Source organism: Oncorhynchus mykiss, chromosome 8 (genome assembly GCF_057628025.1).
Source record: "Oncorhynchus mykiss isolate SJ-2025 chromosome 8, ASM5762802v1, whole genome shotgun sequence".
NCBI classification, from domain to species: domain Eukaryota; kingdom Metazoa; phylum Chordata; class Actinopteri; order Salmoniformes; family Salmonidae; genus Oncorhynchus; species Oncorhynchus mykiss.
Window position 1 is genome coordinate 69702280 of NC_143029.1, and position 14560 is coordinate 69716839.

The 14560-nt window shown below is 44.7% G+C and overlaps 1 protein-coding gene across 10 annotated transcripts in view; it reads right to left on the bottom strand.

Annotated features, from left to right (window-relative positions):
* Positions 1-1148: 1148 nt before the first annotated feature.
* The window catches only part of LOC110530414 (zinc finger protein 521), a 189880-nt gene continuing 176468 nt past the window's right edge, over positions 1149-14560 (bottom strand). For all 10 annotated transcript variants that reach the window (XM_090182424.1, XM_090182422.1, XM_090182420.1 and 7 more), the window contains exon 8: positions 1149-2668. In XM_090182424.1, coding sequence (XP_090038550.1) covers positions 2639-2668 — 30 coding nt within the window. In that variant the 3' untranslated portion in view covers positions 1149-2638. The remainder of the gene's footprint in view (positions 2669-14560) is intronic.

A 14560-nucleotide genomic window follows, 5' to 3' on the forward strand; every position in this document is an offset into this window, starting at 1 on the left:
TATATATGTATATATATATCTCTGATCGGCTTATATGTGTTCATTAGGATACAGTGAAGGAGAATCCAGTGAAGTAATTGTTGTTGACACATAAAGTGACTTTATTTCCCCATGGTCGTGGTGCTGGCTCATCATGGTCAATAATCTGTCTGGACACATAATTGGGTCTGTTACCAGCCAATCATCCTACAGGCAGATCAATGGGAGGTGCTGTGAGTTTATATATTTTCTTGTATTGATGTATTAAGACGGTAGGTTGGTGAATCATAATACTAATAAACAAATACATTCTAAAAGCTTTAACAAGAGCAAGGTATTGTGTTTCATTTGAAAACAGCATCACATTTTGTAAAAGCAGAATATTTCAGGTCCTCCTGATAGGGATTGGGGATTGCAATTATTTCCCAGGAACGAGGAATTCCCATGAATATGGGAATGAATATTCCCTGCTGATTTAATTTATTTCTAATCTTAATTTTGTTCAGAAAAAAGTGGCATCATTTTATTAAAACATTAATAAGTATTCTATAATATTATTCAATTTGTTGTCTTTGTTAAATATATCCTTTTGCATGACATACTCATGTCCCTTGTCATAACGGTTATTTTGGACTTTGTGTTTTTCATCTCATTGCTGTGAGGAATCATCTGTAAAGACAGACAGATGTTACTAGTTGGCCCTTTGTCCCATTCGGCACAGACATCCTTCCTTTCCATTGGTCCCCTGGAGTGCTGCAGGCTCCCTAATAGGCCTGGTGCGAGGGTGTGTGGAATGGGACCGCACAGGGTGATGGGTAATGGAGTCATTAATAACGCAGACCTCCCTTAAGATGCTCAGATGTTCGTTAGGCAGAGCCACAAGGGAACCAGCGAAAAGGATGGAATTTGATTTAAATCCAAAAATGCAAAGTAAGCTTTTGAAGATGATAATGTTTATGCTGCCAAGGGCCCATTTTGCCACTTAATCAAATTAATTGATCCACACACATACTGTATGCACACGCACACATGCATGCATAAACACACACACACACACACACGCACGCACGCACGCACACACACACACACACACACACACACACACACACACACACACACACACACACACACACACACACACACACACACACACACACACACACACAGCATTTTTCATACAGTTTTAATATTTCCATCACATGTGCAACACCAAAAAAAAACGAGGTCTGCCAAATACAGAACTCCATATTTGTACAATAACATTTGAATAACAGACAAGATAATTGTCCTTTTGCTGAAGCAGGAGATGGTGGTTAATTTCCTGTAAACTGAGTACGAACAATTCTCAATCAAAAGATCAAAACATTAAAGTTTCATACAAAAGTGCATCTCAGGTTCAATGAATGCAAAAACATTTACATAACAGAATGATTTATATTGGTGTATTATAATGCCACATTGGCTTCCAGCTTGAGCAGAGAGCAGAGCAATGGGATACCGCAGGAAACAGGGAAGAAAGAGGAGGAGTTGGGAGTTCTCAAGGAGAGCCCAGGACATAAGTTTAAGCACATCCCCCAGAGAGACCTAATACATGTAGTCTCCCCCACGACCCCAAATCAAAATGGATTTATTCCCCATTGCAAAAAAAATGTAATACAAAGAGCTAAGAAAAATGACATAATTTTTCCAGTAATCTCCAGGCTTGAACGAGCAGTAAACATTAATAACAGAAACGTACAGGTTTGAGTCAGTGGGCTGGAGATTTCCCATGATGCTCTAGGAGACACAGGGGGGTTGACAATGTCTATGTTACCGTGCCAACCAGAGTAGCTAGCTGGCCTTTTCAAATCTGTGTCACTGCTTTTGCATATATCAGAACCCTGTCCTGTTTTTCTCCATTTTTTTATTTTTTTTTCTTTGTCTCATTTGAACTTGTCCATGTGCAGTTAGGCAGGCGGACCAGATTAAATGCACAACTTAGTCCTCAGCTGGTCAACTGGAATGGCAGCCATGTTGGAATGAGACCTGTGATGTCATGTCAGGCTCTGCTGGTGATCAAGCATCCTGCTACACCCTTCTGTCATAAGTGACCAGGTCAGGATAGTGTCACATACAGGAAATGTGCGCTGATGAAAAGGGACCTTACTGACCATACCACAACTTCATGTTCCCTATATAATAATACCCCACATTGGCACCCTGTTTCGCCAACATATTGTGGATGAGTTCCACATCTTCTTGTTGACAGTGGCATTCTCTGTTTAGCTTTTTTTCTCTCTTTATTTTTTGGAGACAACCGGTTCTGAACTGTACATTAGCAAATACTGTACTGTATAAGACTACAATTTAGCTGGAGTTATTAAGCAACACATGAAGAAGTACTTCTATTTACAAAGATAGTTGTCCAGTTTTGGTGACATGACGACCAGACAAAGAGATACGTTTTTCTGTCTTTTTTTCACACCTCTGTCTTTCATCTGTCCTTTTCTTTTTGTTTGACATGGTCCTTCCTGATGTGAAGTGAATCCAAAGTTCAGTGCAAAAGAGACAGTGGGCTATTGCACTGACGGTGGTTGGAGGACTGACTGGGTCAGACATGATTCTCCTCCTCGCCGTATGGTTCTCCTCTGCTCCTCAGGCCAAGTGATGATCTGCCTGGTTAGCTGCTGTGCTGAGTCAGCGTGTGGTTCTGGACAGGAGGAAGAACAGAGAGGGAGAGAGAGAGAAAGGAATGAAACGACTGAATCAAGATCAAATTCAACACAAGGACATTCCATTTCATTCAACATTTACTCCGTTTAGAAAGTTTGAATTTGAACACTGAATATCTTCTCATTAATATTAAGGCATATTCCTAATACCAAATAATGAATTCCCATTGGTTTTTCAGAGGGTTAGTGATTGACATAACGTAGTGTTGTAAGTGGTGAATGTCAGGATGTGGGTGTATGTCCAATCAACCCGAGCAGCAGTAAATGGTTATGTGGAGCCATATGTTCTGGTCCTCCAAGGGATTAAACATGGTTAAGTCCTCTCCTGACACACTGACACGCCACCACGGAGCTGACAACATCTCCCTCCCTACAACATCTCAATCCCCAACCATCAATACCAACATCAGATCAATGGCTGTGGCCACGGAAACAACAGTTACCATGTAATATCTGTGATGGAATATATTAACACACACACAGGGTTGGGGAGTATAAGAGATTACATGTAAGGGATCCATTAAATTACCAGCAAAAATATTGTAATCAGATTACAGATTCTTTTGAAAAACTAGATGATTACTTTGAGGATTACTTTTGTAAATATCACTTTTCAGTAGTGCTCAATGCATGCCATTCCACAACAAAATCATGAACAACAGAGTAGGGCTGGCTAATAAATTCTTAATTTGACTAGTTTCATTGAAACTAGTTTTATTGAAACTCGTCAGTCAATAAAATGCAAATTAATTATTTAAAAATCATACAATGTGATTTTCTGGATTTTTGTTGTAGATTCCGTCTCTCACAGTTGAAGTGTACCTATGATAAAAATTACTACATGCTTTGTAAGTAGTTAAACCTGCAAAATCGGCAGTGTATCAAATACTTGTTCTCCCCACTGTATGTATGTATGTATGTATGTATGTATGTATGTATGTATGTATGCATGTATGTATGTATGTATGTATATATATAAATCAAATCAAATCAAATCAAATTTTATTTGTCACATACACAGGGTTAGCAGATGTTAATGCGAGTGTAGCGAAATGCTTGTGCTTCTAGTTCCAACAATGCAGTAATAACCAACAAGTAATCTAACTAACAATTCCAAAACTACTGTCTTGTACACAGTGTAAGGGGATAAAAAATTTGTACATAAGGATATATGAATGAGTGATGGTACAGAGCAGCATAGGCAAGATACAGTAGATGGTATCGAGTACAGTATATACATATGAGATGTGTATGTAAACAAAGTGGCATAGTTAAAGTGGCTAGTTATACATGTATTACATAAGGATACAGTCGATGATATAGAGTACAGTATATACGTATGCATATGAGATGAATAATGTAGGGTAAGTAACAGTATATAAGGTAGCATTGTTTAAAGTGGCTAGTGATATATTTACATCATTTCCCATCAATTCCCATTATTAAAGTGGCTGGAGTTGAGTCAGTGTCAGTGTGTTGGCAGCAGCCACTCAATGTTAGTGGTGGCTGTTTAACAGTCTGATGGCCTTGAGATAGAAGCTGTTTTTCAGTCTCTCGGTCCCAGCTTTGATGCACCTGTACTGACCTCGCCTTCTGGATGATAGCGGGGTGAACAGGCAGTGGCTCCGGTGGTTGATGTCCTTGATGATCTTTATGGCCTTCCTGTGACATCGGGTGGTGTAGGTGTCCTGGAGGGCAGGTAGTTTGCCCCCGGTGATGCGTTGTGCAGACCTCACTACCCTCTGGAGAGCCTTACGGTTGTGCGCAGAGCAGTTGCCGTACCAGGCGGTGATACAGCCCGTCAGGATGCTCTCGATTGTGCATCTGTAGAAGTTTGTGAGTGCTTTTGGTGACAAGCAGAATTTCTTCAGCCTCCTGAGGTTGAAGAGACGCTGCTGCGCCTTCTTCACAATGCTGTCTGTGTGAGTGGACCAATTCAGTTTGTCTGTGATGTGTATGCCGAGGAACTTAAAACTTGCTACCCTCTCCACTACTGTTCCATCGATGTGGATAGGGGGGTGTTCCCTCTGCTGTTTCCTGAAGTCCACAATCATCTCCTTAGTTTTGTTGACGTTGAGTGTGAGGTTATTTTCCTGACACCACACTCCGAGGGCCCTCACCTCCTCCCTGTAGGCCGTCTCGTCGTTGTTGGTAATCAAGCCTACCACTGTTGTGTCGTCCGCAAACTTGATGATTGAGTTGGAGTTGAGTTGGAGGCGTGCGTGGCCACGCAGTCGTGGGTGAACAGGCAGTACAGGAGAGGGCTCAGAACGCACCCTTGTGGGGCCCCAGTGTTGAGGATCAGCGGGGAGGAGATGTTGTTGCCTACCCTCACCACCTGGGGGCGGCCCGTCAGGAAGTCCAGTACCCAGTTGCACAGGGCGGGGTCGAGACCCAGGGTCTCGAGCTTGATGACGAGCTTGGAGGGTACTATGGTGTTGAATGCTGAGCTGTAGTCAATGAACAGCATTCTCACATAGGTATTCCTCTTGTCCAGATGGGTTAGGGCAGTGTGCAGTGTGGTTGAGATTGCATCGTCTGTGGACCTATTTGGGCGGTAAGCAAATTGGAGTGGGTTTAGGGTGTCAGGTAGGGTGGAGGTGATATGATCCTTGACTAGTCTCTCAAAGCACTTCATGATGACGGAAGTGAGTGCTACGGGGCGGTAGTCGTTTAGCTCAGTTACCTTAGCTTTCTTGGGAACAGGAACAATGTTGGCCCTCTTGAAGCATGTGGGAACAGCAGACTGGTATAGGGATTGATTGAATATGTCCTGGCTGGATTTCTTCCTGTAGTCCGTGATTGACTGTAGACCCTGCCACATGCCTCTTGTGTCTGAGCCGTTGAATTGAGATTCTACTTTGTCTCTGTACTGACGCTTAGCTTGTTTGATAGCCTTGCGGAGGGAATAGCTGCACTGTTTGTATTCGGTCATGTTACCAGACACCTTGCCCTGATTAAAAGCAGTGGTTCGCGCTTTCAGTTTCACGCGAATGCTGCCATCAATCCACGTTTTCTGGTTAGGGAATGTTTTAATCGTTGCTATGGGAACGACATCTTCAGCGCACGTTCTAATGAACTCGCACACCGAATCAGCGTATTCGTCAATGTTGTTGTCTGACGCAATACGAAACATGTCCCAGTCCACGTGATGGAAGCAGTCTTGGAGTGTGGAGTCAGCTTGGTCGGACCAGCGTTGGACAGACCTCAGCGTGGGAGCCTCTTGTTTTAGTTTCTGTCTGTAGGCAGGGATCAACAAAATGGAGTCGTGGTCAGCTTTTCCGAAAGGGGGGGCAGGGCCTTATATGCGTCGCTGAAGTTAGAGTAACAATGATCCAAGGTCTTTCCACCCCTGGTTGCGCAATCGATATGCTGATAAAATTTAGGGAGTCTTGTTTTCAGATTAGCCTTGTTAAAATCCCCAGCTACAATGAATGCAGCCTCCGGATAAATGGTTTCCAGTTTGCAAAGAGTCAAATAAAGTTCATTCAGAGCCATCGATGTGTCTGCTTGGGGGGGATATATACGGCTGTGATTATAATCGAAGAGAATTCTCTTGGTAGATAATGCGGTCTACATTTGATTGTGAGGAATTCTAAATCAGATGAACAGAAGGATTTGAGTTCCTGTATGTTTCTTTCATCACACCATGTCACGTTAGCCATAAGGCATACGCCCCCGCCCCTGTTCTTACCAGAAAGATGTTTGTTTCTGTCTGCGCGATGCGTGGAGAAACCCGTTGGCTGCACCGCCTCGGATAGCGTCTCTCCAGTGAGCCACGTTTCCGTGAAGCAAAGAACGTTACAGTCTCTGATGTCCCTCTGGAATGCTACCCTTGCTTGGATTTCATCAACCTTGTTGTCAAGAGACTGGACATTGGCAAGAAGAATGCTAGGGAGTGGTGCACAGTGTGCCCGTCTCCGGAGTCTGACCAGAAGACCGCCTCGTTTCCCTCTTTTTCTGAGTCGTTTTTTTGGGTCGCTGCATGGGATCCGCTCCGTTGTCCTGTTTGTAAGGCAGAACACAGGATCCGCGTCGTGAAAAACATATTATTGGTCGTACTGATGGTGAGTTGACGCTGATCTTATATTCAGTAGTTCTTCTCGTCTGTATGTAATGAAACCTAAGATGACCTGGGGTACTAATGTAAGAAATAACACGTAAAAAAACAAAAAACTACATAGTTTCCTAGGAACGCGAAGCGAGGCGGCCATCTCTGTCGGCGCCGGAAGATATATATATATATATATGGAGGAATCCATTGATTGTTGAAGAATATAACTTATACATGCCGCGTGTGCTTAGTTCAACTGTCATACTCTCTGAGAACCTTGTTAAGCTTGTTTTACTCCAATGTTTGTAAACATTGTACATATAAACAAACACTGTACAGCCTCATAACATGGTTTAAACATTTTTTTTCGTCATGGATGGTCAGTCCTTGCATCAATAGCTCCGTCTATTAATCTGAGAGTGGTTACATTTCTCCAAGCCCATCCCTCAGCTTTTTACCAAAACAGAGACGGGGCATCCGTTTTGTTAATGTTTCATCTGTGGATTTGCCCTTTAAACAGCTGGATATTATCAAGATATCAAAGTGTCACCAATAGGCCTATAGCAAATCCAGCATATGGCATTCATTTTTCACATGTAAATATCACTTTTCAGTAGTGGTCAAAGCATGCCATTCCATGAGCGCAGCATTTATTTTTCAACTCGAATCAATGAGCCCAATCAGTCCTCCATGACAACAAAATCATCAACAACAGAGTAGGGCTGGCTCATAAATTCTTAACTTGGCTAATCTATACTTCCATATTTCCAAGTCCTATTCCTGAAGATCAATGGGTATAACATTTATTGGAATGACTAATTCTGATAGACTTTGGTTTTTAATGTAAAGATATAACCAGCAAAAAAAAAGAAACGTCCTCTCACTGTCAACTGTGTTTATTTTCAGCAAACTTAATTAACATGTGCAAATATTTGTATGAACATAACAAGATTCAACAACTGAGACAAACTGAACAAGTTCCGCAGACATGTGACTAACAGAAATTGAATAATGTGTCCCTGAACAAAGGGGGGGTCAAAATCAAAAATCAAAAGTAACAGTCAGTATCTGTTGTGGCCACCAGCTGCATTACGTACTGCAGTTTATCTCCTCCTCGTGGACTGCACCAGATTTTCCAGTTCTTGCTGTGAGATGTTACCCCACTCTTCCACCAAGGCACCTGCAAGTTCCCAGACATTTCTGGGGGGATTTCGCCCTAGCCCTCACCCTCCCATCCAACAGGTCCCAGACGTACTCAATGGGATTGAGATCTGGGCTCTTCCCTGGTCATGACAGGACACTGACATTCCTGTCTTGCAGGAAATCACACACAGAACGAGCAGTATGGCTGGTGGCATTGTCATGCTGGAGGGTCATGTCAGGATGAGCCTGCAGGAAGGGTACCACATGAGGGAGGAGGATGTCTTCCCTGAAACGCACAGCTTTGAGATTGCCTGCAATGAAAAGTTCAGTCCGATGATGCTGTGACACACCACCCCAGACCATGACAGACCCTCCACCTCCAAATCGATCCCGCTCCAGAGTACAGGCCTCGGTGTAACACTCATTCCTTCGACAATAAATGTGAATCCAACTATCGCCCCTGGTGAGACAAAACCACGACTTGTCAGTGAAGAGCACTTTTTGCCAGTCCTGTCTGGTTCAGCGACGGTGGGTTTGTGTCCATAGGCAACGTTGTTGCAGGTGATGTCTAGTGATGACCTGCCTTACAACAGGCCTATAAGCCCTCAGTCCAGCCTCTCTCAGCCTATTGCGAACAGTCTGAGCCCTGATGGAGGGATTGTGCATTCCTAGTGTAACTCGGGCAGTTGTTGTTGCCATCCTGTACCTGTCCCGCAGCTGTGATGTTCGGATGTACCGATCCTGTGCAGGTGTTGTTGCACGTGGTCTGCCACCGTGAAGACGATCAGCTGTCCATTCTGTCTCTCTGTTGCGCTGTCTTTAGGCGTCTCACAGTATGGACATTGCAATTTATTGCCCTGGCCACATCTGCAGCCCTCATGCTTCCTTGCAGCATGCCTAAGGCACGTTCACACAGTTGAGCAGGGACCCTGGCCATCTTTCTTTTGGTGTTTTTCAGAGTCAGTCGAAAGGCCTCTTTAGTGTCCTAAGTTGCCTCCCGTCTGTAAGCTGTTAGTGTCTTAACGACCGATCCACAGGGGCATGTTCATTAATTGTTTATAGTTCATTAAACATGGGAAACAGTGTTTAAACCTTTACAATGAAAATCTGTGAAGTTATTTGGATTTTTAACTAATTATCTTTGAAAGACACGGTCCTGAAAAAGGGACGTTTCTTTTTTTGCTGAGTTTAATTTAATTGTGTTATTATATGTAGTAGAAAGCGATGGGTTAGAAGAAGTCTTCATAACCAACCCATAAAGTAACATTTAACATCAATATATGGCCAGCTATTTAAACTTTAACATTGGTTTATTCTGCAATAGATGTCGATCAATTGGTAACATACATTTCTGTCTTCTTCTAATGCCGCCTAAGCTGAAAGTAATCTAAAAGTAACGGAATGTAATCAGATTACGTTACTGAGTTTGGGTCATCCCAAAATTACGTTACTGATTACAATTTTGGACAGGACAGTTTTGGACTAGTAACTGTAACAGATTACATTTAGAAAGTAACCTATGCAACCCTGCACACACACACAAACACTCACACACACACAAGTGGGGTGTGGTGCAGTGAGGGAGAGTGGTTGTAGTGGGGGCAGCTGCGCCAGCTAGGTTCTTTAAAGGAGGGAGTGTGTGTGTGTGTGTGTGTGTGTGTGTGGACCAGGGGGTGTGTAACTGGTGTCCCTGGTGGGCCAAATCCAGGTCATCTTTTGAAGTGACTGCTAATCCCTTTAATGCAAACCACATGCCCCACTTGCTGCGCTCTGTTAAAAACATGGCCTTGGACTCGCTACACTTCCACGGACTAGGCACACCTGTCAAACACTCATCAGTACGCTGATTACACACACAAAGAAGAACAGTGACATACAGTTCAAACACACCCTCACACATAAGCAAACTCCTACTCCGGATAGGTTTGAATTCTCTTTGAATAAACAACATGGAAAGACCCTGAACCACAAAAGGTTGTGACTCCTTCAGCGAGCCTGAGCCATAAAGGTGAGTTTACTAATGCACTGACTGCAGTCACCTTCAGTCTTATCAACATAGCAGAATCCCTAAGGCAGGCTAGGCCACGTCCATTTGTCCCCTCCCTTCCATCCCCTCCCTCTTTACCGTTTCAAGTGCCTCCATATAAAGCATTTAAACACCTCGACAGCTTTCCTTTCAGCCGGGGCGATTACTTTCCGACAGGTGGGGTAATAAGCTGTTTGACGGGGGCAGGAGGGAGTTTGACCCCTAGAAGGGTTAGCCTCGGCTTGCCTGGGGCCCCATCTGGGCCCCCGCACTTCATTTTAAAGAGCCGGTCCCGGCTTCTCTTCTCTCCTCTGCTTCCCTCTCCTCTCTCTCTCTTTCCTCTCTTCTCTCGATGAAATAAAGCTCCTTTAAGTGAGTCTGGGAGGAGACTCCCCACGGGACGCCCCCCCCCCCACCTCCCATCCCCCCGGTGAAGACATCCGTGGCATTGCCGGGGAGGGACAGGAGCACGGCAACCTTATTAATGAATGCGGCCCATTACCCGTCAGCCTGGCTCCTCGGTGACTCCCAGAAGCCCCTGCAGTACGTGACTTCAAATGGCAGGATATTGACACGGAGCGAGCAAAGCGGCCGGGAGAGTGTGTGTGTGCTTTTTTCTATGTGTGTTAGAGAGAGAGAGAGGGAGAGAGAGTGTGCCTGCGTGTGTGTGTGTTTGTGTACTGTATGTGTACTGTGTGTGTGTGTGCGTGTGTGTTTGTGTGTATGTGTATGTGTGTGTGTCTGGACCCCAAAGGAATGTAGCTCCTTGGATATAATGTAGGGCTCGTAACAGCTATTAGAGGGGAAAATAACCCCCCTGGGGAGTACCCCCCCTCCATCTCCACCACCCTACCCCTTGCACATCCCAGCTTTGTCTGACACACACTGCATTCTACCTTTTCCTTAAACATGCCAGTAGTTTTCTCACTGAGGGCTTTTTCAAGGACGGTGCTAAACGACTTCAGTGGCCGTGGCAGCCATGCAGGCTGGAGGGAAATAGAAAGACAAGAAAGAAAGAATGAAAGAGATTAAAAAAAAGGTAAAAGGAAAATGATACCTTTACCTCTGTGGATATTGAACTCCACAGAGTGGAAGATAGATACTGTTCTGTATATCAGTGGAGAAAGGGGGAGGGAGAGAGTGATAGAGGGAGAGAAAATAAGAACTCATCATTCAATTTCGACTCTATCATTTTATGAAATTCTTGAAGGCCAATGTGTGCAACCATTCACACAGTGAAATAGAGCAAATACACTGCCTCAGCTCCTAGCCTCAGCCCACCAATGTCACCTAAATCAATCATGTCAATTCATAACAGATTGACTGACCCCTTACCACCAATCTCCTTGCTACCCCATCTTCTTTCTTCCTAACCCCCAATCTCACACTCACTTACCCCGCATCACCCCCTATCTTATCCTCAATCTCCCCCTCTCTTAGCCACACTCTCCCTTACCCCCCATGGTTCTTCTTCCCGACCACCCGCTGGGCTACATACAACACGCTGCTATACTGGTAACTGCAGGTCCCAGTTACCAGCAAAGCCCAGGTAAAACCCTTAACAGTCAATTCTCCACTAAATAAAGTTTTGCTCTGATCAATAATGAGCATCCATCTCTCTCCCGAATAAAGCCTGTGACTGGGAAGGCTCTTCTTCCCCCTCTCTCTGCTCCATCGATTGGCTCTCTGCCACCGTTAACCCTCCAACCGCCTTCTTTCATCAGATTACATCATATTGCTGGAACGCCCTCGGGGGGTGAGAGGGAATGGAGGGAGGGAGGGAGAATGCCCGGCAGGGGTCCTGTGTACCTATGAAAACCCATGCAAATGTCTTAAAGAATTTAACAGAGAAGGAGGAGAGGAAGAGAGATAGAGAGAGGGAGGAGAGAGACAGGGAAAGTGCATGCAGGCTGGGGAGTTGATTTATTAACTAATCATTCTTTATGTAGTTTCCAATTCCTCTGGTCTCCATCAATAGCACCGGTCTGGGCTCCAGTGTAGCAAGGCAACAGAGGTGTACCTGTTACATCAGCCCTGCAGAGGAAAAAGCCAAACAGATCAGCTGCCATTTTAAACCTCTCGTTTACTCTAGGTCATGTCCCTTGCTCAGGCATTGCATGCATCAACCAATGGTTGCACGCCACATTATCGACTGTGTAATCGACTGACAGATTGCTATAACATATGATGAGGTTAGCTGATACTTAAAATACCTATCTAGGAGTTGTAAGATCTGGCATGCGTCAGTCCCTAATCTACAAACTAGGCAAAACTATAGCAGGACTAAAAACTCAACTCATTCTTTCTGGTTCTGGAATGTCTACTACAACCCAGAGCTGTGACTTTATAGAGTGTTCAGAAAGCTGATGGAATGAACAATAATTACTCTCTAAGCTTGGGTCTCGGGAGACCCCTCAAACTGGGGGAAAGTCGAGGAGACATTATATTATACAAGCGTAATGCCAGGCAACAGAGAGCACAGTCCAGGCCAGGTGAATAACATCAGATTCTCATTAGGCCTCAAAGAGACATAATTGAAATGGTAAACATTTGTTGACACGTTGTATGCGCACCAATTCACAACAATGATTGAATAGTTTGCTAAAGGACAATTCAGGGAGTTGTCAGGTAATTTTCAACTGACATTGAAAGACAGAAAAATGACAAAACAATCTATTTTATTTTGAATGCATGTCTGCAATGGAAACTTTCTTCAAACTCATATATTCATATCAACAAGAACTGAAAGTGATTCCAGCACTAACTCCCCTTACTTCTGCTACCTGATTCCATCCAAGACCCTGCACAATTGTTTTTATTGTCATACAGCTCACAGTCCTAGCAACGGCTATCCCCCCATGCCTAAGCAGTAGTTGTTACTCCCCACGTCTAAGCAGTAGTGGCTATCCCCCCATGTCTAAACAGTAGTGGCAATGCCCACCATGTCAAAACAGTACTGGCTATCCACCCATGTCTAAAGAGTAGTGGCTATCCCCCCATGTCTAAACAGTAGTGGCTATCCCCCCATGTCTAAACAGTAGTGGCTATCCCCCCATGCCTAAACAGTAGTGGCTATCCACCAATGTCTAAAGAGTAGTGGCTATCCCCCCATGTCTAAACAGTAGTGGCTATCCCTCTATGTCTAAACAGTAGTGGCTATTTCCCCATGACTAAACAGTAGTGGCTATCCCCAATGTCAAACAGTAGTGGCTATCCCCCCATGTCTAAACAGTAGTGGCCAAGCCCCCCATGTCTAAACAGTAGTGGCTATCCCCCTATGTCTAAACAGTAGTGGATATGCCGCCCATGTCTAAACAGTAGTGGCTATCCCCCCCATGTCTAAACAGTAGTGACTATGCCCCCATGTCAAAACAGTAGTGGCTATGACCACCATGTCTATAAAGTAGTGGCTATGACCACCATGTCTATAAAGTAGTGGCTATGACCACCATGTCTAAACAGTAGTGGCTATGACCACCATGTCAAACAGTAGTGGCTATCCCCCCATGTCAAACAGTAGTGGCTATCCCCCCATGTCAAACAGTAGCGGCTATCCCCCTATGTCTAAACAGTTGTGGCATCCCCTCCATGTCTAAACAGTAGTGGTTATCCCCCCCATGTCTAAACAGTAGTGGCTATCGCCCCATGTCTAAACAGTAGTGGCTATGCCCCCCATGTCGAAACAGTAGTGGCTATGACCACCATGTCTAAACAGTAGTGGCTATCCCCCCATGTCTAAACAGTAGTGGCTATCCCCCCCATGTCTAAACAGTAGTGGCAATCCCCCCATGTCTAAACAGTAGTGGCTATGCCCCCCATGTCTAAACAGTAGTGGCTATCCCCCCATGTCTAAACAGTAGTGGCAATCCCCAATGTCAAACAGTAGTGGCTATCCCCCCCATGTCTAAACAGTAGTGGCTATGCCCCCCATGTCTAAACAGTAGTGGCTATGCCCCCCATGTCTAAACAGTAGTGGCTATGCCCCCCATGTCTAAACAGTAGTGGCTATGGCCACCATGTCTAAACATTAGTGGCTATCCCTCCCATGTCTAAACAATAGTGGCTATGCCCCCCATGTCTAAACAGTAGTGGCTATGACCACCATGTCTAAACAGTAGTGGCTATGCCCCCCATGTCTAAACAGTAGTGGCTATGACCACCATGTCTAAACAGTAGTGGCTATGCCCCCCGTGTCTAAACAGGAGTGGCTGTGCCCCCCATGTCTAAACAGTAGTGGCTATGACCACCATGTCTAAACAGTAGTGGCTATGACCACCATGTCTAAACAGTAGTGGCTATGCCCCCCGTGTCTAAACAGGAGTGGCTATGCCCCCCATGTCTAAACAGTAGTGGCTATGACCACCATGTCTAAACAGGAGTGGCTATGCCCCCCATGTCTAAACAGTAGTGGCTATGACCACCATGTCTAAACAGTAGTGGCTATGCCCCCCATGTCTAAACAGTAGTGGCTATGCCCCCCATGACTAAACAGTAGTGGCTATGACCACCATTTCTAAACAGTAGTGGCTATGACCACCATGTCTAAACAGTAGTGGCTATCCACCAATGTCTAAAGAGTAGTGGCTATCCCCCCATGTCTAAACAGTAGTGGCTATCCCTCTATGTCTAAACAGTAGTGGCTATTTC